At 44.0% G+C, this 25229-nt stretch overlaps 1 protein-coding gene across 2 annotated transcripts in view; it reads right to left on the bottom strand.

Annotated features, from left to right (window-relative positions):
- Positions 1-23605, bottom strand: part of RALGAPB (Ral GTPase activating protein non-catalytic subunit beta) — a 64691-nt gene extending 41086 nt beyond the window's left edge. The window contains exons 1-9 of one of the 2 annotated variants that reach the window (XM_066561494.1): positions 23498-23605; positions 16769-16981; positions 15898-16100; positions 11730-11893; positions 10917-11103; positions 6424-6555; positions 5089-5267; positions 2642-2790; positions 2315-2531 (exon numbers count right to left, since the gene is read on the bottom strand). In XM_066561494.1, the coding sequence (XP_066417591.1) occupies positions 2315-2531; positions 2642-2790; positions 5089-5267; positions 6424-6555; positions 10917-11103; positions 11730-11893; positions 15898-16100; positions 16769-16951 (1414 nt within the window). In that variant the 5' untranslated portion in view covers positions 16952-16981; positions 23498-23605. Of the gene's footprint in view, positions 1-2314; positions 2532-2641; positions 2791-5088; positions 5268-6423; positions 6556-10916; positions 11104-11729; positions 11894-15897; positions 16101-16768; positions 16982-23497 lie in introns of those variants that run through there. The other variant, XM_066561493.1, reaches the window with a different exon arrangement.
- Positions 23606-25229: the final 1624 nt, after the last annotated feature.

Raw genomic sequence — 25229 nt, 5'->3', positions numbered from 1 at the left:
GTGCTTCTTGAAGCTAATGCTAAGAATATCAACAGCAGTGTCAGACATGGTAAAACTATTCCAGGTAGTAGTGGAATAGCCAAACTGTAGCTGTAAAGCATCAGATTTATTCTGGACATCTTTCCTAAGAATGGGGACTGTGGCAGATAACTGTCCCTTCTCTACTGGCCCTCCTCCTCCAAGCTGCATCTACATTGGGCAGCAGGAGGATGGGCACAATGTGCAGATCTGATTGTTACTGATGAGTCCCACTTCTGCAATGGGGGGGGCCTTAATACAGACCTCTCCTGGCCCACCTCATCAGCCAGCATAGCACCTCTTGCCTCATGCTCTTCAGGGAGGAAAAGATTTCACTTGGAGGCATCAGGCATCACAGGTCAGATTCCCAGAATAAAAAGTTCATGATGCGGATTTAAATCTCTTTCAAAAGACACTGATGCTTCAAGCAGAAACTCCAGGGGCCTGGCCCTTTACACATCTTACTCATTCTCCCACCTTAAGCAGAGGCTGAGCAAAATAATAAATCAGGCAATCAGAGTTTGGGGCCTCTCTACAGCGTTTCAGAAATAGGGGTCCACACTCAGTTCTCTCTCCTTCAGCCAGCTCATCTTGGCACCACCGTGACCAGTGATCTTACCAGGCGGTAACAACACCCTGCAAGGGACGCAGACACTTCACTAAATTCCTGTAAGTTAATTCTGTCTTCCAAATTGCTAAAAAAGCGGAATATGACACAGCTAGGTTCCTAGGAGTCCACCAACATCATTGTGTCAGAACCACTGCTGCTAATACACAGCAGATCATGTGATGTGCAAAGACTGGTCTCACTACAGACAGCTTGGAAGAGCACAGAGGATGAACAGAATTAACTCCATTCCAAACAGCTGTCTCCAGTTTTCAGAAAGCCAGTAAATATCCCTGTAAGACTAATAACACAACAACTTTCGGATTGCTTTTAGGTGATTTAAGACATTGCATATATGAACAGAAGGCCTTGTAACCCCTTCAAGGAAATTAAGCCTTTGGATTACGGACAACTGTGTACTTCTGCCAGCATAACAACATTTCTGTTTAAAGCTGACACTTTTGCATAAGCACCATCTAAGCCAACATCCTTCCTTTACAGGTTAAGCATTTCATTAAAATCGCTCAAAAAACAGGTTATGTCAAATTTAAAATGATCTAATCAATCTGAAAAGCACTAAATGCAGTAATACATTAAATGCATCTGTAACCGAACACACCCTCAAAGGATGCCTTGCTCCCTCCTAAGCTCAGCAGTTTCCCCAGTCATGAATCATAGGCCTTTTACAGAGAGATTCTGAACTCCTATCACAGACACCCACAAAGAACACTTTCAAAAAATTATGTGCTACATACCTAAAAACACCTTTAGAAGATCCCAAATCCTAAGCGTTCACACAGGAATTTGACACAATAAACAAGGAAGATCACCAGTTTAACTGCTGCTGTCAAGTCACACTATACATCCAACTTGCTATAACAAATGGTTTTCTCCTCTTTTGTTTAGACCAGTGAGTTCCTGACAGATTAATTAATAGATCTCTCAGAAAAGTTAGCAGACATTCAAAATACACAAGGAACAGGAAAACTGCAGGGAGTGAGAAAGATTATTCTTTTCTGAATATTATCACCAAAAGTAAGATAAGAGCTAAAAAGCCTCTCTGAGCAGAGGACTAATTCTGATATGATATCTCAAAACATCTAACCTCTGCAGCTGAGCAAAGCACAGGAGACAAAATAAGTTTGGCAGTTAAGGGTTGAAGACAACGAAGATATGAAGTCATTAAGGGAAGCACACAGCAATCATAACTGATAGGCAGCAAGTTCACTAGCTATTTTAAGGACTTCTGTTTCCATAACACTCTACAAAACCAAGAAGTACCACTTTGTGCACTATGTGGAGCCATGTCGGACAATTTTTCAAATATTAAAGAGTTGATATAAACAATTTTTATTAATCATAGATAATCAAGCAGATTTAAAACTAAGAAGGGGACTCCTACCATATTATTTCCTTCGCTCAACAGCATTTTCCCCAATATCATAATTGGAAGTGCCATGCTTGTTAGAGCAAAGGAGTATTTCATAGTAAAAAGTGGACTTTTTTTAAACTTTGAAATCTCCAAACAGCTGCTTAGCTAATAGCAGATGCTGGCTCAGCTCAAGGGATTAATTACAACAGAGCACTTCAGATTTTACTTTTTTTGGATTATGCATGTGTTAATCTTGAAGGTAGGAAATATCAAGAAAACAAGGAAAAAAGTGTACATATATTTTTTGTAATATTTACCAGTCATGCTGCTGTCTCTGTTTATTCCATTATGAAGTTTACAGTGAACAAATGCTGCATCAAACAACCATGATCCAAAGAGGTTCAAGATGCTGTTAACCTTTGGCCTGCGAGGAGCTGGCAGTGGCCGAGGCTCAGAGCTTGTCTGGTTTGGGCTAGAGAGTGGAGAAGTAGAAGAGGGTTGGTGCTGCACTTTTGAAGCATGTGCAGTAGTTACCTGTTTGAACAGAAGAACAGATTAGCTCCTAGAATCAAGGAAATTAGTTCTGCTAACTGAAGAAATAATCCAAAGGGTCAGCTACTCCAACAGAGAGTATGAAATCTTACAGTGCTGGTTTTCATGGTCACTTTGTTCACAGTCACTGCCCGATGCCGCCGGTTGTGGGGTGGAGTGGTGTTGGTAGCAGTGCTCTGGGGCATGCTCAGCCTGTTCACTGGCGTGGGTGGTGCGCTGTCTGACCGGGGTCGGGAAATGCCTGCAAGGCCAGGAATAAAGCAGGCTTTCAGCAAGAATTCCATGGGCTCACAGAGAGCAGGCCTTTAGTAGGCATAGGAGCCTTTGGTCAATAGCCATGTCTCCCATGTTCCCCAAAACGGCAGTAGCAACAAAAACACCTCTCCCTATTTTACTATTAGCAGAAATAAATGCATAAGCAAATGGAAACAGTAATTACATCAGATAAGCAATTGATTAAAAAACACCAATGGACTCCACACCTTAAGGTTGTGGGCAATGGCAGATGGGAAGAATCAGACTAGAAGCAGGCAGAGGGAAAGGAGCAAGGTTCATTTGCCAAAGACAATTTCACAGCTCACTTCTGCCAAAATTCAGGTGCCTCTCACCTTTGCCTTCCTTTCCCAATCATAACTCCCACACCCTTCTAAGATGTCTGGCCCTTAAAGCCACCTTAGCTCACTAAATTAAGATGAAACCCATCCACCACACTGCTTTCTGCTCGGTGTGAGCTGGATTGGCTGCTGAACAGTGAAATACAAAGGCAGTACACAAGACAGAGTAAGAAAGCACAGCAAACTATAATTTTTCTGGCAGCAGCAGGACATGAGACCAGTTTTTAATCCAGCTTCAGGGAAATTCATGGTGTACAGAGCTCTTCCCCATCATAATCAGAAGCAACTCAACATCTGCAAAACTTGAAGTGACAAACACCATTTTTGCCCATTTTAATGAATTCCAACAACCTTGTGCCCCGTTTGAAAAATGAAGTGGGGAACCACAGTGTGCTTGGGAATTTGACACAGCTATTTTTCGACCCTGTTAATTAAAGCACCCAAGTACTTTTCATAACACGTTACAGAACAATTTGCTCCTGCAAAATCATCAGTGTTACAGCCCAGGCAGAGTATGCACTATGAAACCTATTGTTTTGGTACATTTGGCTGGAAAAGAGGACGTACTATTTTGCCAAACACATCATGTAGGTACCAGGGAGAGCAAGATAAAACCCAATGTTTTAGCACTTGTGACAGAATGTAATGAGCTCTCCCATCAGCCTTCACTGAAGATCTTTCTGCAGCTCTCAAGTCTGCCTGAGCACACTCTCCCAATCCATACCTACAGCCTGAATTAAATTTTTTAAAAGAAATCTCCTGTGCTCCAATGCATTGTAGTCTCCATCTCTGCACTCCAGATAGGCTATTATCACTCTGGGTGCTTCATCTTGCTACAAGATCTTCAGAAGTCTTAAGTGTCTGATTCATAAAACCACAGAATAGTTTGGGTACAAAGACCCTCCATTCCATCCCCAGTCACAGGCAGGGACACCTCCACTAGACCACGTTCTTCTGAGTCCAGTCCAGCCTGACCTTGGACACTTCCAGGAATCCAGGGGCAGCCACAGCTCCTCTGGGCAACCTGTGCAAGGGCCTTATGAACCCTCATAGGGAAGAATTTCTTCCCAACATCCAGTCTAAACCTGCACTCTGTGCCCCTAGAGCCTGCTCTTCTCCAAGCTGACGGTCTCATTCCACCAGCAGGTTTTTTATTATACTGTTTATATATCTGCTCTAGTCTCCTGCAATCTCTCATCAGCTCAAACTTATGGCAGATGACATTTGTTTGCACACATTTAAGCAGAAAAGCAGGGGGAAAAAGCAGCTCTTCCAAGTTTACAATAGCATGTATTCCCTGAAGAACTTTCAGTAAGTCTGAAGCATACTAAGTATAATGCTTTAAATTTCAGGTACTCCATACTGTTACTTAAAACTGACCAGCTAGAGCTACTCAGTTACCAGCAGACACAAAGAAATACATCTTTTCTACTCAGCAGTAGTAGTAAACCACTAACTGTAAACTAAGGGGAACTTTTAAAGATCTGAAGATGACAGTCCCAATTCAACACCTTATAAAACAGGCACACAGCAGTTGCCACAAAGATTAGAAACTGCCTATCAGTGGTGAGTGCTCAAGCAAGTGTAAGTGCTAGAGCATAGCACTTGCACTGGTGATTAGATGGAAAGAGAAAAGAAGCCTTGTTTGGGAAAGAGATCCCTGGTTTTGTTTTATTTTATATTTCTGATTTATTTGTTTTGCATTTGAAACTAAGGCTATCTACAACTTCATGCATTCAAATGTTACTGTTGTGCATAGAGATTTTTTTAGAGGTGATCTCAAGTCTCCTCCTCATCAATTCCAGGATATACTTGCAAAAGATTAATTGTTATTCATGTATTTACAGAGAAAACAGATTTAAAGATAGTAAACTAATTATTAAATTAATATTTCTAGCTATCCATGGGGAAGACAAAAGCATTACCTAGGAATGCATCCACTAAACAGCTGATTCCACGCATGGCACGAAAGAATATTTGAGGCAGATGTTTAAGGCAGGGGTACTGATTCAGTTCTTGAGTCATCCCACTCACATTCAGAAACTGCTCCTGAAATCTGGGGGTAGAGCTAATAATGGCTGGGTTACTCAAATCCACAGGATTACTGGACAGAAAAAGAGCAAAATATATGTTAGTCGGTTTAAGAACAGCTGTTAAGATTTAAAAACACTTGAAGATGCAGTAGTATAAGGCATTCGAGTAACACCACAAACCAGCATCCAATATCAATACATTTTAGCCTCTCATCACAGGAAGGCAATTTTCTCTTCCTGGGTTGGCAGTATATAGCTGTCTTAATGTCAAACATTATCCAAACATATTGAACAATTATAGTAAAATAAAACAAACCAGACCACACACTTGCTAGACTAATTATTGCAGAAATAATAATTACTTATGATGTCTTTTGAGCCCAGTGAAGAGTTGCTTATATTGTTAAAGTTATTCTAGAAAGGTAAGCAATTAAATACTGTCAAACATACTGACAAGATACTGACAAGAAGGGAAGTAAATTGTAAAAGTTTGAGCAATTTTTCCTGACTGACTCAAAATCCTGAAACAGCAAATTTGTAAATGCCAAATTTGAAGAGTACAGTACTTGTGACATTTGTACTACAAATGAAGAAAGAGAGTTTAGTTAGTTAAGAAGTAAATTTCAAACAGCCTAATGTTTATCTAGCTTTAACTATTAAATAGTATTTAGTATCAATTTTTTAATATTCTGTCCATTGAGAGCATTAATGTAATGCCACGTCCAAAAGTCTTTAAAACAAAACACAGCATTTGGTTCAGTTGTGCATTTAAAACTAACATGCATGGTAAAATTAAGTGTATAGATTTCTTCATAAAAATAAATATATAAACACTTATTTTAAAAATAAATTGTAAATTAAATTTAACCTGGAGAATAAATGAAAGTTGTAAGCATCTCCCGGATCTATTGTTCAGCTTTTCCTGTTTGTTACCTCAGAGAAACAAAATTCTATTGAACTCTTGTTTTTCAGATCCTCCAAAATGCCAAATAGCTAAAATAGATTTTAATTAACTGAACCAGTTTACATTTTGAAAGAGTCAGAATTCAAACCTGAACACCACTCACAGCCTGCCCTGAGCTGCTTCATGGGCACTGTCACAAGTCTCTCGTTTAATTCTATTTAGGTGCTTAATCTTGGCAATCTCCAGAGAAATGTTTCATTTATCATGCAAACGTAAAGAGTTGATTCAAGAACAGGAACAGTGGATGGCTGTAATTACAATACCTCAGCATATGTAAAAAGCGAAACCATGTTTGTGCAACGCACTCATTATCCATTTCAAGAGGAATCAGACCAGCATCTTCATCGGGAATTTTGAATGGAGGAAATGAAGGTCCATATGTAAAACGCAGCAACCTAGAAAGCAAGTCAGACAGACCTGGCTCAAAAATTGAGCATTGCCTTTGCACCCCAAAGGTATCAGCAGCCCGCAGGTGAGTCCACAGGCAACAAAGCAACACTCCAAGTTTTCCTAGAGATCCCATTTTATACAATCTCTCAGCCTTGGATAGTGTGCACCTGGAGCCTGCCTAAAGCTCCAGCTAAACCCAAAAGCTATTAAGGGACAAGACCCCTCAGCAGCTCTCCCATCACTTAGCCAGAGGGGTCACCAGTTATCACAGCCACATGTACATCTGACAGGACGCTACATGTGAAGGAAGAAGGGATTTTTTTTTTTTAAAGAAGGAATCGAAGCCCTTATCCTCACAGCTCTTTAGCTCAAGCTTTCAATGACACCAGCAAGTCATATTAGGTTGCAGCTCTAAATTCCAGCTCACGACTGATGACCTACACTGTACCTCAGCACCCTGAGCAGTACTCACTGTTGGCCTACAAGCAGCACAGGACTTGCAAGCCACAGTTTAGTGAGTTCTTCAAAACAGATGACACCACATCTGCCAGAGGCTAGGATCTACAGACCAGCAAAGAGCAAACCAGTGATCCAGTGCCATAAGGACAATGCTTAGAAGCGCTGTAACTACCTGAAGAATCACCAGTAACCTTCACTGAGCTCCTGCTGTCTAATCTGACCCCTGCTTCAAACCCAGCTTCATGAAATTACAGTTCAATTTCCCTGATAAACATAACCTTGATGTTTTCTAAAGGAATGGAAGAGATCTGCACTGCACCTTCTTAATATCACAGCATTCCCAGAAATCAGTTTGTCTTTCCCTAAGCTAGCTTCCTTGCAATAGTCAGGAAATGTCCCACTCATCCTTACTTATAAAGCCATATAGTTTTCTAAAGTCATTACAACTAGAAGAAGAGAAGGAGAAAAGTATTTATGACTGACCCCTAAACCAAGAGTCAAACAGGCTGAATTTCCATCTGCCACTTCTCCCAGCAGTGGGTACTACAGTAACCTGCAGCCAATTAACACAAGTGTCTGAAATCAGAGCCTATTTACAGTACCTAACCTGGACAGAAAAGCAAAAGAGCTTTAGGACACGAGGCCTTCTCCAGATGCAAGGATGATGAGGAATCCATTCAGTGCCAGAGCTGGTGGTGCAGCTGCAGTGACAGCTGCAGATTGAACTCCCTGAAGGGAGGCTGGGAAATGCCAGCCCTGTGCATAACAAAGGGCACTGGATTTGTGGCCCAGCCAGGTGCTCAGACAATGCAAGAGCTGAGGACTAGGGAGGAAGAGCCAAATCTTGCACAAGCTTGGACTGTGAGGGGATAAAAGCCCAGGAGTCCTTTGCTGGGCTGCTCCTTGGAGGCACCAGCTCAAGCTGTTTCACTGTTACTGTGCAGGAAATAAAGGGCTTTATGGAACGAGACATCTGAGACTCCCATGGGAAACCTGGGGTTGAACTGGTGAGAAAGCTGCTCTGCCTGTGAGAGTGGGGAGTGCAGGGAGTCAAGCAGGGCACGCCTCAACTCACTGGAGCTGCTGCTGCTGCAAAGGGGCTTCAGTCCCAGCAGTTAAAGTCACTGGTGGTGGAAGAGTGACTGCCAGAGAGCCTTGGGAATGGGTCAGACTGGGAAGTTCCCTTAAAACCAGAAATTCACAGATCTATACCGGCAGGAAATGCTCTCCAGCCCTGTGTCCACCTATATTTAGTGCCCAGAGGCACGACCTCATGGTATGGTTTTGCTGAGGAATTACCTGGCTCTAAAAGACCCAAAAGAGCCTGGCCCAATCCCATGCACCGTCACGCCCCACACCCACTGCCTGGCAACACAGTGCACTGCTTCATTTCTCCCTATGACTGCAAGAAACCAGTTTTTCAAAGAGCATGATCAAATCTTTAATGACATATGGAACATTTTCAAGAATGATTGAAGACAGAAATAAATTTTAAGCCACACATCCAAGACAGTTAAAATATATTGAAAGCAATCTAGATGGGGTAAAGGTAGTATCTATTAGCATGGCAATACAATTGAGACTCCAGTTTCATCATGCTAAAAATCATAGCTAAGGACACAAATTAACACTGCTTATGTGTACATATTTCCAAATATAATTTTCCATATGGTTTTAATTCGAAACATTTACTCTCAGCTTATTGCTAATAACCTGATTCACAGAACTGTTTACTAAAACATTTTAACTGTTTGAAGCTGGAGCTTCATTGAAATATTAAAAATTCAGCTAAAAATACCACTGAACTTAAAGGTAGCCTCAGAAGAGCCTAAGCTTCCACGTATCAGGCATAAACCAACATTACTGAACACAAACTAAAACATTCCAGAAACCCTGCATACTCCTGTGCACCAACAGAACCAAGACTGTTAGTCAACAGTGGGAGAGGAAGTGTAGGCACAGTGTATGGTGCAGAACATCAACACATGTTTTGAGACAGAGCTGTTCTTTTCAGATCACTGAATCATAAAGTATTTTCCGTTATGTAATGCTACATCTAACAAGCTAAAAATAGCTGAAGAAATAACGTGGGAAATACACAGAACTCATATTGCAGCTTTATTTCCCAGGGGTTTAACAAATAGCTGCATAACCTGGAAAAATCTATCCACACTTCACATTTTGACAGGTAATTCAAAGGAAAAGTTTTCAAAGTTGTAATAAAACCTTGCAGAAAAAGACACTATTGAATATTTCACACTGCAGCAATTTTAACACATCTTTGAACTTTCACAGAAATAAGTTACTGATATTTCAGGAGAGCTGGAAGGAGACCCAGATGACTCTCTCCCAAGCAATTAATTCAGTTCTTTCCTCCAAGAGTCTGAGATTCATCCCACAAAGACTTCACACCAAAAAGACCTCAATATTAAGGGTACTGAAACTCTCCTCACTGTTCAGAACCTTCTATTACAGCCAAAACTCTCCTGCAACCCCCAGATGTGAGTGTTCCTTTGGTCAGTTTGCAGGTGACACTGATGTGGGCAGGAGCTGACCTACTGAAGGACAGGAAGGATCTCTAGAGGGATTTGGGCAGGCTGGATCAAGGGGCTGAAGCAACTCCATAAGGTTCAACAAGGCAAAGTGACAGGCCCTTGGGTCTCAACAACCCCAAAGCTACAGGTTTAGGGCAGAATGGCTGCAAAATGCCCAGCAGGAAAGGCCCTGGTTCAGCTGCTGTCAGCCAGTACCCCAAGAGCCTGATGTGCCCAGGTGGGCAAGGGGCCAATGACACCTGGCCTGTACCAGCCATGGGGTGGCAGCAGGACCAGGGCAGTGACTGTCACCTGAGCTGGGCACCAGTGAGGCACCTCCAATCCTGGGGACAGTTTTGGGCCCCTCATGGCAAGAAAGGCATTGATGGACTGGAGCATATCTGGAGAAGGGAACAGGGCTGGGGAAAGGGCTGGAGCACCAGGAGCAGCTGAGAGAGCTGGGAGGGCTCAGCCTGGAGAAAAGGAGACTCAGAGGGGACCTTCTCATTCTCTACATCTACATGAAAGGAGACCAGAGCCACCAGAGGGTTGGCCTCTTCTCCCAGGTAACAAGGGACAGGACATAGGGAAATGGCCTCAAGTTGTGCCAGGGGAAGTTCAGATGGGATGGAAAAGGTTTGTCAGGCACTGGCACAGGTAACCCAGGGCAGTGGTGGAATCACCAAAGGGTTTTAAAAGATCTGTGGATGTAGCAATTCGGAACACGGGTTAGCGGTGGGCTTCGCAGTGCTGGGGGCATGGTTGGATTTGATGATCTTAGAGGTCTTTTCCAACTTAAACAATTCTATCTATATGATCCTCACTGTTCCCATACCCAGCAAGACTCAGGACAGCTCTTCTCCCCCACTCTCTAGAGCAGAGAGCCTGTGGTCTGCCTCTGGCCCATCACATCCTCACTGCCAGGGAACAAGTGCCAGGCAGCTGTAACACAGTTTCAGCTCCACAGGGTCCAAGCAGAGTCCAAGAGTCACCTCAAACCCAGCAGCATGAGCACTAACAAGCACCTAATAATTTTGATGGTGACACACACACATAATGCTATACTAATATTCTTGAGTCACTCCTCAGGGGATATGATGAAGAGTCACAATCATGAAGACTAATACACACACACCGTAAAGTGCCAAATATCACAGAAGTGCTATGCTTGCACAAAAACAGAGAATCCAACTCAGATCTCCCCTTGCAGAACAAAGGAATACCCACACAATCCAAGGATACAGCAAGATCTCTCACTTTGTATTGCTTATTCACTTTTGGATTGCTGCACATTCCACAAATAAGCAACTCCAAAATACATATAACCATGATTATCCCCATAAATGCATTTATTTCTATGGGATTTCTCCTACCTGGAAGTAAGGGCACAAATGACCTTGCTCCACTGCTCAACTACTGCAGGATGATGTCGCCAGTTAGCCACCATCTCTTTGGCAGTTTTCCAGTAAGGAGGTGTTGGAAAGCACCGTGTACAAGCGAGTAACCATACCTCAAACAGCACGCCAATTAATTTTTCAGCCAGATTCTCAGCAATGCCACCTTGCAACAGAAACCAAGCACATCTTCAGTTAGTGTTCCATCTAAATAACTTCAAATATCTCCCCAAAGAGGTTTTGGGTAAAGTGCATAAAGATTAAGCCCTTTTTTCCATAACTTTTAAGAATGATCCTTGATTGCTTCCTACAGCCAATTAGCCTTTTTGCAAGACCACGTACAATAGATAAAGCCCAGCCACATGTGTGTAATAAGGGAAAGAAGGAATCCACCAATCTTAGGCAGTCTTCTATTGCACTGTGTCTATACTGAAGTCTTTTTTTTAAATAACTAACACTATTTTTTTGCACTAGGCAGGCTGAACAGCAAAACAAAGGAGTTTTCACTGAAACAAACAGGAAACAACAGTGTCTTAAACTGTTCATACCAAACTGTTCATGTATAAAGTTACTGTCTTGCAAAACTACTTTCAGGAAAACTCAGCTCCAAATCATTCAGTCTTTTCTGGCAATGCTTTATTTTGGAGTAATGGGGCAGAATTAGGAGCGAGCTATTGTGCTTTGGTAGCTCCTAAGAGCTTTTAATAGGTTCCCCCATCCTGCTCACAGCTGAATGTGAAGAAGAGACAGAAGTTTTTTAATAATTGAACCAAATGAAAGATGAACATGAACCTTGCACAGTTGGAGCTGCTAGAAGAGTGTCATTGATCTGAAGAAGAAATAATAACAAAACCTCCCAGGTTTCTCTTGCCATAATTGTTGACTCATGCGCCAGCTTCTGGACAGCTTTCAAAACCTGCAAGCACAGTCTGATCTGACTGGATCCCGGGTCTGGCCTGCAAGAGAAGAAAACAATGCTTGAGAAATAGAACTATTAAGTGATGTATTCAGTAACATGAACTTTCAGCTTGTTCAACTTACAAAAGGAAACAAGTATTATTGAGTGAGACCCAAGAACATAAGCCAATATGCTCCTGTGCACCCCAACTCTGTCTCTAGGCATCCTAACTCTGCCTTAATGAGCACAAGATGCACCGTAACGCTCTTTTCCACGTGAGACTCAATACATAGAGCAAGCACAATCCATCATCTCATATTTATCTTGGGTCAAACAATGACAATCTAGTTGCAACATCATGAATTATTACATACATAACTCTGAAGTGGCAAATTAGGAGAACATATTGTTAGCAAAATAATTTAAATTCTTCCTAGTTCTCCTCTTGTTTCCAAATCAACTCTTATCACTTCTCCCTTTAGTCTGATGTTCCTACTTAATGATCCCCTTCTACATCTTCTTCTGTAAGCAGTTAGAAGTAAGGAAGGAAGAAAGGAAACAGTTTCATATTTCCTAGGTTTTTCCTGTAGTAATAATCAGATCCACACTGCACTACTGAATCACTCAATACAAAGTTGCTCAGAAGCAGCACAAAGCAGCATCATCTCGTCCCATCAGTTAGTCTGGACAATGCAGAACAGGCACAAAACAGTAATGTGACACATTCTGGACAGTATCTGAGGACATTGGTAAAAAACCTTAGGAAGCCCAAATTTTAAAGGGTGAAAGAGGAGATTAGAAATTAGAGCGTGCAGTAAGGCATATTTCCACCTGTACATCATTTCATGATCCCTCCTACCACCACTGAAGAGATGACAAAAAAACCCCATACATGTATTATCTTCCACTGGACTAGTAAGTAGTATTATCAGATTCCTTCCAAACATTTTCAATGCGGTATAACCCACAAGTCATATTGCATAGCAAGCACCTCAAGAATGTGCTGGTCCACTAAATACTATCAACTTTTATCTTGATAGCATAATGTTGTATTACAGTATTGGAAAAAAAGATTACAGAGACAAGATAATGCATAATTGCACATTACTAGCCACAGCTGAGGACCTCAGTGAGTTGCTTGATGCTAGTGCTAGATCATAACCCAGAGTCTCTGTAGAATAACAAACTTTGGGATAAGTGAACCCTGCCTTTCTTACAGCACTATTTTTGCCTGAGCAACAACAGAGAAGATTGCTTCAGTTGAAAGGTATCCTTAATCAATATAGGCTTGAAGCTTCTAAGGCTGCTTCAAGACTTGTTTCCCTAATCATTTAGAGAAACTGTAAAAAACCAGGGCTTATATGCAAGCTAACGGGATACTTCTGTGCTGATCTTGTAAAGGCAACTCGAACATTCCTGTCCATCTATGACTTCCTCTTGTTTACAAAGTTGACCCAGTGGCAATCTGTGCTTGCACTATTTCTAGACTTCTGGATTTCTACAGACTGTGGCCTTTTGGCCATACTCCTTCAGAAATACTGTTGCCATGACTTCATATGAGAAGCATATGAAGTTATTACAAAAAAAAGTACTTTGGCAGTCACATGTTCCACGATCTCTCAAGCAATTCCAGACATTTCTGTTGCAGAGGACCTGGATATCTGTACCTCACTCTCCTGGAGAGGCACTAGAGGGGGAGAGAGTTCTCCTATTCCCTTCCAACAGTGTTTGTGGCACTGAAACTTTATCTGACAGCAGTAACAACCACTACTGGTTAAGTCATCTTCAAGACCTCTTGGATATTCTAGGGTTGCCAGAAATTGAAAGCCTGAGGGGTTGCCTGGTGATTATTCAAATACGTCAACAAAGTGTTTGCTTCTTCAGAGTGGACAGAAGGCCAGTGCAGGAGGGAAGGAGGCAAACACCCTCTCTCCTGTCACTGCAGCAGATAGAGGAAAGCTAACTTGGCTCACCCAGCCTTCAGTTTTCTTTTTCAGCACCACACAATTTCAAGGACTGTGCATGTCAACATTTGATTCAGCTGAGCACTCAGACTAGAATAATCTATATGCACCTGCTCTGTATGGGTGCACACAAGCTCCTGAGGTGCCATTTACACTTCAGGCTGCTGCTGTGTTTTGCACCTCACCTATACGTCACCATCTGAGTCTGATGCCTCTACAACTCTGGGCCACCACTTTAAAGGCAGCCAAACCAACAGCTACATCGTTTCCAGAGAACCAGAATGAGGAAGGAAGCTATTTTATTTCACAACCTTCCATAGGACAGAGGCTTATAAAAAAGACTTAATATCTTCAACACAAGAACAGATTTTTCCAGGAGACAGTTCAATACAGGTTGCTGTAACACCTCCTAGGTAAGTATTCTACATGAATCCATCATCATCAGCAACCTGCATCAATTGGGTAAACCCAGAAATCATTCTCCTCTTCCCCACCACAGACAGCTAGGTCTGAATCTTTGCTTTTATTCAAGGCAGGTGTGCACAACTTAGTTCTGTATTCCATTTGCAGTATAGAAATTTCTCCCGTTGCTGGAGTGAATTCTGAACATAGCACCCTGGAGGGCAAAACTTAAAAAGAGAGTAGGGACTTGAATGTCCAGTGTTGACAGCAACAGCCATGAAAAATCAGTGTTTCAGATACATCTCAGAGGCTCTTGAAAGAAAAACGTACAGAACAGCTATACTACAGTATAGCTAATGATTTTTCAGCCCTCCCTCTCTCTAGGTATTAACTATTTCATTCAACAACTATCACATGTAGTCTATCAGCCTACATCAAGGTCCAACAATAATTTTGGGACAGAAGGATAAAGTGGAAGCTTGTGCCAACAGCATGCAAGAAACTGTACTACTGAGCTGCCTGCTACTAGGGTCCTGGTGTGAGAGCAAGCAAGGCATCACAGAAACAACTATTTAATGGACTAGTGAAGAATTACTTCTCTGCTGTGCCAAGGCAATAAAGGATCCCAGACAGTAGACTGTATTCTGCACTAATTAAAGCTTAGAGACAACCTCCTGCCACAGTCTAATCCAGAAGCTTGCACCCCTCAGACTTGTGTCATTGCCTTGACCGTGCTTTAATGGGAATTAAAATGCATTTTCACTGCAAGTTAAGAGCAACAGCAGCTAAGAGTAGGTGGTAGACTTCAAAGCAATCAATAAACAGCAGAGAACTCTGAATTTGCACAAATTACTATTCAAAGTCCTTTATAAACAAAGCCTTTAGTAAAGTGACCCAAGTGCAGCTGAGCACTTTGAAGGCCACCTGCAGTGACACATACTTAATACTGATAAAAGCAGATGATCTGATATTTAGGGGCATATACTTAACATTGATCTGAAGTTAAGTACCTTTTCAGGGGATGCTATTCTTTAATCTTACTTATCCAGTATGCATGTCCAACAGCAGCAGGTAAACTTGCCATAAACTATGAATAAGGTAATGATGTTTGCGCACTCTGACAACGTAGCTGTGTACAAGACCTAGAAACATGTCTATCTCAACATCATCATCATCCAAGGATGTCAGGCAGCAAGCACTCCACCACCAGGTTCTTTCAAAACTACTAGTGAAGGACAGTCAGCACAACCATGCACATTTGACAGGCAGTAAGATGCAGGCACAGAGCAGTCACTTACTACAAAATCCTTCAGTAAATCACAAATGTAGTCAAATCTTGACTAACAAGGGCAGGGACTGTCATGATGTTCTCTTAGTTTACCTCAGTTTTACACAATGAAAAGCACATGGTAACACAGTGATGCGCTTCTGCTTTTCCCCTTACCCTCCAGTCATCCAATAGAGATAAATCTTGAACCTCTTGGAACAGTAAACATTAAAGTATATGAACTATATGTCATTCTAACCACAGCAGCAAAAACTCAATTTGCTACTGCAAAATTACAAAACATTTGGAGGAACACTTTCCTCCTAAGTTTGCAGCACTAGCAGTCTTATTTGACTCAAGAGCCTCCACACCTCATGAGTCCTCTGACAGGTTACCTGCTGACTACAGCTTGGAATCCCTAACACTCACCTTGGTACAAAGAGATTTTGGAGATGTTTGAGAATGCTTTGAACATAAAGGTTTGGTTCCTTAATAACAGGTAAAGGAATAGAGTCCTTAGGTAACACAAGAGCCATAATCCAATCTGTATACACATCCACACAGTATTTCACAGTATCGCCGTCCAAAGGGAGGGTCAGTCCATAACAAACCACCTCCATAGTCCATTTTACCTAACAAACATAAAGCAAAAGTTATTAAAAATAAATATTGGTAAGTAAGTGCTGGTCAGAGCACATTAGTTCTAACTCAAAAAAAAAAAAAAAAAAGCAACAGTAGTTATGTTGTATGGGCAATTCTGTTTAACATATCCTGCAAGAAAACACCAAACCATTAACTCATATATCATGATATTATGAATATGAATAAATGGCAAAACACTCTCTAAATTCTGAATCTCTTAAATCTAAACTATAGAGAGCTCTTCAGAACACACAAAATCTGTTAGTGAAAGATTTTCAAATTCTAACAAATACTTGTACTATACAAAGACTTTTTTTTGAAGTCACATACTGTTGCTTCAAAACTGAAGGTAAGTAGAAAGGCTTTGTGTTAAATGCTAAATTCTTTGGGTTTGTTTTGATGGGTTTTTTTGTTGGTTTTCTTTAGCCTGAATTTTGTGGTATAGTAGCTCAGGCAAAGTTACTATTAAGTCATGAAGTACAATGTTGCTATGATCTAGCTGCTAATAAAAACCCTATGGAGATCACTAAACTAAAAATGTAACACACTTCATAAAACTTGGGACAATAAAGAGAGAAAGATAAAAGAGGCTGTAAAAATCTATTAAACTGTCACTCCAGCATAAAGGAAACTATCATCTCCAAGGAAAGGCACTTACTTCTTTGTCTGTTTTTAGTAAACTCTCACTTCCAACAGATGATGTAATTAAAGCTTGTCCAAGAGGACGCACCACTGCATTTGCCACTTCTCTCCCCACATTCTCAGGATAGCTGTGAAGTACACTGGTATTCCCCTGATCATTTTGAATGACAAGATGCAAGGATCTCCACTCTGAGTACATAGTGCCTCTATGCTACAATCCAAACAACACCTGGGGGGGCAAGGAAGAAAAAGAGACAATTAGTTTAAACATCTATGACACGAGTTAGCAAAACTGAGGCTGTGTATCACAGTCCAGACCCTTGTAAATTCTAGATGCACATATACACTTCATACATTTCACAATCCAGAAAAGATTCCAAGAGTTGTCCTTCAACCTTAGTATGTTTTTTACACAGACGAGCTTTAACATAGGTTGATTACAGAGATTACAGCAAGTTTCAGTTCAGGACTAAATGTCTATTTTAGATACTTAAACCTGTGAAGTGACTTCACCTCACACTTCTGCTTACACCATCTTTGCAGGAAAGCTGCTTCCATTTACACAACATCTTCAGGTGAGTAGAAAACACATTCTGCTCATGAAGCAATGGCTGCAATTCACCCTGTTCTTTTTTCACCTCAACAGCAGTTAAAAAGAGACCCCAGGAAACTTCCAGGAAAACCTTAGTCATCTGAGAAGACAAAAATTCAGCCTCTTTCATATTCATAAGGTATTTCTACAGCAGGTACTACTCAAAACTGGTAGCTGAAAGATGCAATTCAGTGATAATGAAGAGTGCCCTTTATTTGCAGCGAGTTCAGGACTGGCTGAGCCTTAGTGCATCACTAGCTTAAACCCAGCATCACTTTACAGTTTCATTACAGCACATACAGGTTCCAAATCTATGGCGTTGGGGTGCATTTCAAATCCTTGTAAAGTCAATACACAGAGTCTCTCCATAAAAATCTACATTTGTCCCACAGATTCCAGGCAGAAAAGCCACTAGGAAATTTCCCAGGCAGCACTCTCAGAACTAGACAGCTCTCCTTTCAGTAACAATCCCAGCACAACTGCAGTTACATATATCCCCTCACTGCCATTTGAGATCAGGAGGCCAAGCTGACCGTGAACTAACCAGATTTTTGCAGTGATAGGAAATTGGGATGGGTATTTTGGCGTTGTGAAACCTCAACCAAGAGAGGCAATTGGAAGCAGAAGTTCAGCTGTGCTCCCACAGTCCATCTCCAGTCAGCAGCACTCTTGTGTCCTGAGCAGTGGCTCATGCTGCACCAGCAGCACAACCAATACCTCTGTGCTGTACAGGGCAGGGCTGGGAGCCAGGCCAGAACCCCCTGCCCTGGGAATGGGTGCAGCAAGGCAGCACCAGTCATGGGACTGCACTGGGCAGCTCAGAGACACCCACAACACACAGCCAACTTTGATCCACACATCAAACACATCCAGAGATCTGATCTAACTCAGATGAGAAACATCTGTGCCAACACAGCTGTTTTGTGAGGAGAGCAGTGAGGACCCAGGGCCAGAGGGGCGGCAGGAACATCCCTCTGACAGCAGAGTGCTTTGTACAGGCTCACAACAACGTTAAACTGCTGCTCAAGCAGGTGGTACCACAGCAGCCTGTGAGAGCCACCAGAACTGCGACTGCACCATCTCCTTTTCCTCCTCTCCCACCAGAATTGACAGCCTTTTATCCATTATCTGAGCCAGGTGACCACATGAACAAGGAAAACAGGGTTGGCACAGGAGAAAAGCAAGGAGTGTTCAAGAGACACAGCTCAGAGCAGCTCAAGCTGTCATGGATGGCACTCCAAGATCCGTATGCCAACTACACTTACCTGGCACAATTTGGAAGCCAGTTAGTTATACGGGGAATATTTTGAACACCTCCCTTAGACATTCATTGGCCCAAAACCAAACAAGAAACCAGGCCTGGAAATACACATTCCTAGGGAAAAACCTATTTAAACAATCTGCCTACTTAGCTGACTCCTCAGATGTTTATACCCAAAACCTATGCAAAAAGCCTGATGATTCCCTTCAAGGGAGACAGAAAAGTAAGGCAGCAAGATCTTGTCTTCCAAACTACATCCTTCGTGGTTTGAGACAGCAATCGTGTGCTTATCTGCTAGTGAGTTAACCAGAGCAGCAGCAGCCTGCAGGATGTCCAATCCCTACATCCTTCAGGTACCTTCCCTCCTGTGGGGACTGAAGCAGGGGGAGTGCTCACGTCACTGTGGTCAAAACCCTTAGGCTTAGAGAAAAATGGCAATTTCAAGACACAGAAAAGTCACGCACACACACACAAATCCCCCCAAAATCAAACCAAACCAAAAACCCAAACAAAATACCCTCAAAAATGAAACACCAAACAAAACCTAAAAAATCCCAATCCTCAGTGATAGCTTTGATCACTGCTTAGCTCCACTATCTTGGTTTCCATACTGGTATCTTTTCCTTTCATATCCTATAGCTACAGACATGCTTCATCTTCCCCCTTCTCTTCTACCTGACCAGCATCTTAGTCTCCAGTGTGTGTTTGAAGTCAAAGCAGAAGGGACAGAAGTGAGATATAATCCACTTTCCAAGACTTCCCCCTCCTTTCTCATCCCCACAGCACTTTGCCTCTATTGCCAGAGCAGAGGCCCTACCCCCTATCCCACAAGGGAAGAGGGGAAGCACTCCCCATTCCTCTTCTGTGACATAAGTTCATTAGAAGCATGTAACCCAGTAACAGTATTTGAGGAACATTGGTTTAAATAAGCTGATTTGAGCTGATAAAACATCATCTCCTTTCCATGCCCGCCCTCCAGCTGGCAGTGAACAGCTCATGGCAGGAGCTTCTCAGTGTGTGATAAGCACAGCACATTCACTGTGGCCGCCCTCATCCCAGAGCAGGGTGCCCAGGTGTGTGGAACTGCTGTACAATACAAGCAAATGGCAGGCAATGCCTATGTGGGAGCTTTCTCATCTAGAAGAATCCTGCTGCAGTTTAGAAAACCTTAATTGCACTAAGGCAGGGGAACGTGAGAACACAATCACCCATCCTCATGCAGCTCTCTGCCACAATGAAACAAAGACGCAAAGCTCTTCTGGGTGACCCTTCCACACTTCTGAGGAGTAGCACTTTTAACAGATACAGGACATATACAATATGCCATGCTGAAGAGGTTTAGCAACAGGACAACCAAAACTTCTCATACCACACACTCCCAGCCTGCTGCCTTACATTCTTACATAAACTTAATCATCAGCCTGTATCTTGTTAATATTTGAGACTTCCTTTCATCTTGCTGTAAAAGAAACCTGTTCATTTTAGCAATACACAGGAATACTGAAAGAAGTAATTGATTCAGATGCAAAATCAGGGTATCGATCTATCCACCCCCCTATATTTAGCAGTTAAAAGTTTTTATTTGGAAGGACTAGAAGTTACTTTTTATTAAAGACTCCAGTTCAACTGCCACTTGAATTGGAAATGGCTGCAATCTCTTAGGATTGGACTATCTCTAAATCAGTCTAGTATGCAGCTTCTCCTAACTGGACAGGAATTAAAAAAGGCTGGAAAGTCTCCACACAATGATATCCAAAACAATGTTCCTGACAGATTCCACACACTGACAGACAGTTTCCTAACTTTCCTCAAAAAGCACCTACTGCTGTGCAGCAGCAGGACTCCCTCCCAAGACGCTGTATTTATCAGTAACTACTGAAACACCAACAGCAAACTGAAGACCAAGAAAGCAACTGTCACATCACACCTGATTTTGACTTCCGTTTTTGCAATACTTCTGTATTTCAGAAGCACCCTCACTTGCCCAGCTAACTTCACACAAGTTTCATGAAGCTGAATATTGACATTTCACATACACATACGTCTTATTGGGGTTCAAATCACTAAGGACTCTCAGAAAGCTGATTAAGAGAAGGGATGAGTAGAATAATAAATAAACCCCTGTTGTTCATCAAGCAGTTTTATACACTCTTGTATGCTCTATGTTCCTGAGACTGTATGTACCTGGAGACCGCACTAAATAAAACATCCTCACACTCTCAGACAAACCTGGAAAGAAATCACCAGCATTAAAACTAGCAAAAGCAATGAGACATTATGAAACTGAGCACTAATTCCAATATTCCCTAATGTGGTAAATAATCTGGATTTCAACATATTTCCTCCCAATCTGTTTCATTTTAGGAACTTCAGTTGTTATTACCATATAAACCACAGAAACTGGATGTCTCAGCATTGAGGATCCAAGATCCTCAGTTCTCAAACACTGCAGAAGCCAGTGAGCACAAAAGAATAACAAGTCCATAAAACTCAAACAATAAAGTTCTATTTCCAGTTTCCGAAGACCTAATATGAACAGCTACAGCCAAAATATTTAAACTCCTGGATCACTACAGTTAGACAGCAACAACTAAACAGAGCCACATTCTGCAGTTACTGTGGAGGAATGTGCAGAAGGTCCAAGCCTGAAGTTGAGGTGCTCGGAGCACGTGCAGGGAGAGGTCAGGGAATCACTACTCAGGTACAGAGCAATTCCTCAGAAAATGTGCACTAAGGGAGGGAAGTGCTGGGGGCAAACATGAACATTTGGTCGTGTTCAGCAGCTTCAGATGTAAAATGAAGTATTTTCCTACGATGCAAAAGAACTTCAAGCACAAAGACAAGCTGTCCCATAAGTGGACCCTTCTTGGCTTTTACTAGAACCAAAAAAGCAGAGCAGACAAAATGGACAGTAGGACAAGAGATGCAAAGAACATCAGCAGAGATATGCTCAAGGAAGGCTGAAGGCCTAATTGAGCCTAAACCAGAGAAGCAGCCAAAAAAAAAGTCTACATCAAAGTTCTGGGATATCAGATATGCTTTATAAGTATTCCCTGGAAAAAAAGAAAGTCCTCTCATTTAGCATGACCTCTGCTACCTAACAGTACTAACATTTGCTCTTCAAAGGAAACAATTCTTGCCAGAAAGCCATCCTGCCACAACCCACCTTCCCCCAAAGCACAAACCAGACATTTATGAGCAATTTTTCTCAGTTGCGTGACATTCTAAACATGAACAGCTGCTATATGCCCACTTGTCCCACTGCCCTCCAAGTTTATGTTGGAGAAGGCGAGTTACATCTAGCTGGGACTAACTGCACCTCTGGTATTAAGCCTACCAAGCCTGAGGAAGCACAGCCCTCCTGGTAGCTCACCTCTGGAGCCACCTAATATGTTAGCTCCGCCTAAGGCATGCACTGTGTGTAAAGAACAGCAGCCAGAGCAGAGAGCAGGAAAAAATAAAAATTGCAAGAACCAAATAGAAGACCTATCTGAGAGAAAGACCAGCAGAAAATTAGTATTTTAAGTATTTTGTTCAAGAAATTTAAAAATATGCACATCAGGGTTACTATCAATTTTTTCTAAAAGTCTATATTCAATGCAAGAAGAGAAAAGTCAAACAAAAAACCAAACTCCTGTCATCCTTTCCCAAGCCATTCAGCCACAGCAGTACCAAGGGTCAGAGAAGAGAATCCCAGCTGCCCTTGCCCCGAGAAGACAAATTTGTCAGATTTTATTGCATTACTATAGCAGAAATTAATACATGAATGTGCCAAAGGGAAGACTGGGTCTCAAAGGATCCCACAGGATTCCGGCCTCACTATCTCCAGCACTCCCAGTTCATGGACCCCATTGCCTCTAGTTCCTGGGAACACTGCTGGACACAGCCTGGCCAAAGCAGGAGGCAGGGCACTTGCTATAGAGAAGGCCACTGCCTACAAGTTGCATACTGTAACATGAGAAGATGAGCAGAGCCATAGGAAAGCAAAAACAGGTTTGTATGTTTTGGATATTATTCTGCTTTCAAGCATCATTACTCAAACATCAGTACTACTCTGCTTCTCACTATCACTCTCATTTTTAACACTAGATTTGAGAAAATTATCTTCCAGGCCACTCACCTGACAGTTTAGTAAGTTTTCAAACCCCTCATTTATGCGAAAAACTATTTAATGAACTTGACCACAAAACAATGCACCCGACTGAACAAAATTTTTACTCAACAGTTTCCTTTACATTGGCACTCATTCGTCGGTCCGGTTTCTCGTGAAGTCTCCAAACTGTTCAAGCAGGAAGGACTCTCTTGCAGGCACGGCCCCCTTACTCCGGGGAGAAGCCTCGCTCGCTGCTGAGTACACCAAATAAATAGGATCTACTATCAACTGGGCACGGAGACCAAAACGAGACAGGGAAAAGCAGAATCCTGACAGACCCCGGGAGGCCTGAGCCGGGCATGCTCGGCACCAGCGGGCTGTTGGTCGGACTCTGCGGGGAAACAGCGACACAAACTTTTTCCTCCCTCAGGTCCAGCTCCCGCTCGCAGGATCCACACGGGAGGAACGGTGCGGGTACCACCTCACGCTCCTCCCACGGACCCGAAACGCGATTCGACTCCCGGGCCGGGGCAGGGGCCGAGAGGGGCCCTGGGCCGCGGAGGGTCATCAAGAGTCGCTCCCGCCCGCCCTGCGGTGGCTCCGCGGCACCAACCAGGCGCGAGGCGCTGGGGGAGCCCCGGGGACAGGCTCGCCCATCGCCCGCCCCGCTCGGGCCCCGCCGCAGCAGCGCAGAGGTCAGCGCGGTGGAGGCTCCGGGCGGCGCCCGCGCCACAGGCCCTGCGGGCGGCGAAGCGGGCCGAGCCCGACAGCGCCGTGGCGGGAAGCCTGGCCATCTTACCTGCGCCGAGAGCCCGGCAGACATGTCGGGGAGCGCCACTCCCTCAGGCCGCCGGCGCCACGGGGCCGCGGCCACACGGGACCGGGAGCGCCGCTCGCTGCGCTCGGCCCGCACCCGCTTCCGGCAGCGCCACAAAGCGCACGGCGGGATGGTGCCCTGCGCATGCGCGAGCTCACTACAACACGATTCCCCGCCCCTGCACGCTACTCCAGTGCCGGCGGCACCGAATAAGTCGCAGGGACAGGCTGTGCGCATGCGTAGAGCGGCCGCCGCCGTGCCTGGCGCCGCCGTGATGCTCTCACTCTTAAAGAGGCCGCGCACACCGGCCCCGCCCATACCCCGCGCTGTCCGCGGATCCCGGAGCTCCGCCATCTCACCGTTCCCCGGGCGCTGCACCCAGGCCTGGGGAGGGCCTGTGCAGCGCACCGGGACTGAGCACCCCCGGGCCCTCGGGTGGAAGGAGTTTTTGCTGGGCCGCTCGAGCTCCAGCGACCGGCAGCCGCCGGTGCCGTTCCGCTAGCCTGGCTCCGGCTTCTCTTCCACTGCCACCGCGGGCTCTGCTGGTGTCCGGCCCGGCCTTGCCCTGCCCTCAGGCCCCGCTACTGCTGCGCCCCGGCAGCCGCAGCTCAGCCTGGCTGTGGCTGGGAAGGGACAGTGACAGCACCAGCTCTGTTTCCCCAGGCCGTGTCTCGCTCTTCCCGCGATCTTTATTCCCATTCCACGTTGATTTGCTACTCCCCTGGCCCATAGTATTGACTAGTTTGCGGGTGCTGCTAGTACTTAGCTACAGCGACATAGGTTACCTGAGTTCAAACACTCTGGGCAGCATGTGAGAGGGGGATTCTGCCCCTCTGCCCACTCAGGTGAGACCCCATCTGCAGAGCTGCCTCCAGCCCTGGGGACCCAACATCAGAAGGATGTGGAGCTGTTGGAGCAAGTCCAGAAGTCGCCATGGAGATAGTGCCAGGGCTGGAGTCCTTCTGCTCTGGAGCCAGGCTGGGAGAGCTGAGGGTGCTCACCTGGGGGAGAGGAGGTTCCAGGGAGACCTTGGAGCCCGTTCCAGTGCCTAAAGGGACTGCAGGAAAGCTGTGGAGGGACTTTGGGGTGAGGGATGGAGAGACAGGACAAGGTGGAATGGCTTCCCACTGCCAAAGGGCAGGGTTAGAATAGGTTTCTTAAGTATTTCTTTAGTATTTCTTTACTGTGAGGGTAGTAAAACAATTTTCCCAGAGAAGCTTTGGCAGCCCGCCCATGGAAATAACCAAGACCAAACTGGACAGGGCTTGGAGCAATCTTGTCTAGTGGAAGGTATCCCTGTTTATTGCAGGGGGCTTGGAATAGATGTCTTTTAAAAAGTCCAACTACTTTCTGATTCTGTGAAACACAGCCAGTAGAGAAAGCAGCACAGGGCACTCTGCAGGGAGCAGTGCCTTGCTCCACAGCCCAGCGCTGTTTAGGGATGGTTCGAGGGCCTGGTGTCCTGAGAGCCCCTGGCAATGGGCCCCTTTACCTCACTCCCTGCTGCAGCTGGGAGTGGCACCATCTGCCTGCCTGTATCACCCCTGTGTTCACCTCTCTGCAGTGTTCTCTGCTTTCTGCAAGCAGTCCAGCAGGTGATAAAGTTAGCCCAGTCTCACAGATTCCTTATGGGCTGTTCCACAGGGGCCAGGTTTCCAGGTCCTTTCTTCAGCACTTGCCTGCACTGTTTCTTCTTCAGTGCAGTGCTAAGATG

This window comes from Molothrus aeneus, chromosome 17 (genome assembly GCF_037042795.1).
Source record: "Molothrus aeneus isolate 106 chromosome 17, BPBGC_Maene_1.0, whole genome shotgun sequence".
NCBI classification, from domain to species: Eukaryota; Metazoa; Chordata; class Aves; order Passeriformes; family Icteridae; genus Molothrus; species Molothrus aeneus.
The sequence above is the reverse complement of the archived record's forward strand: the minus strand, read 5'-3'. Positions and strand labels throughout refer to the sequence as shown.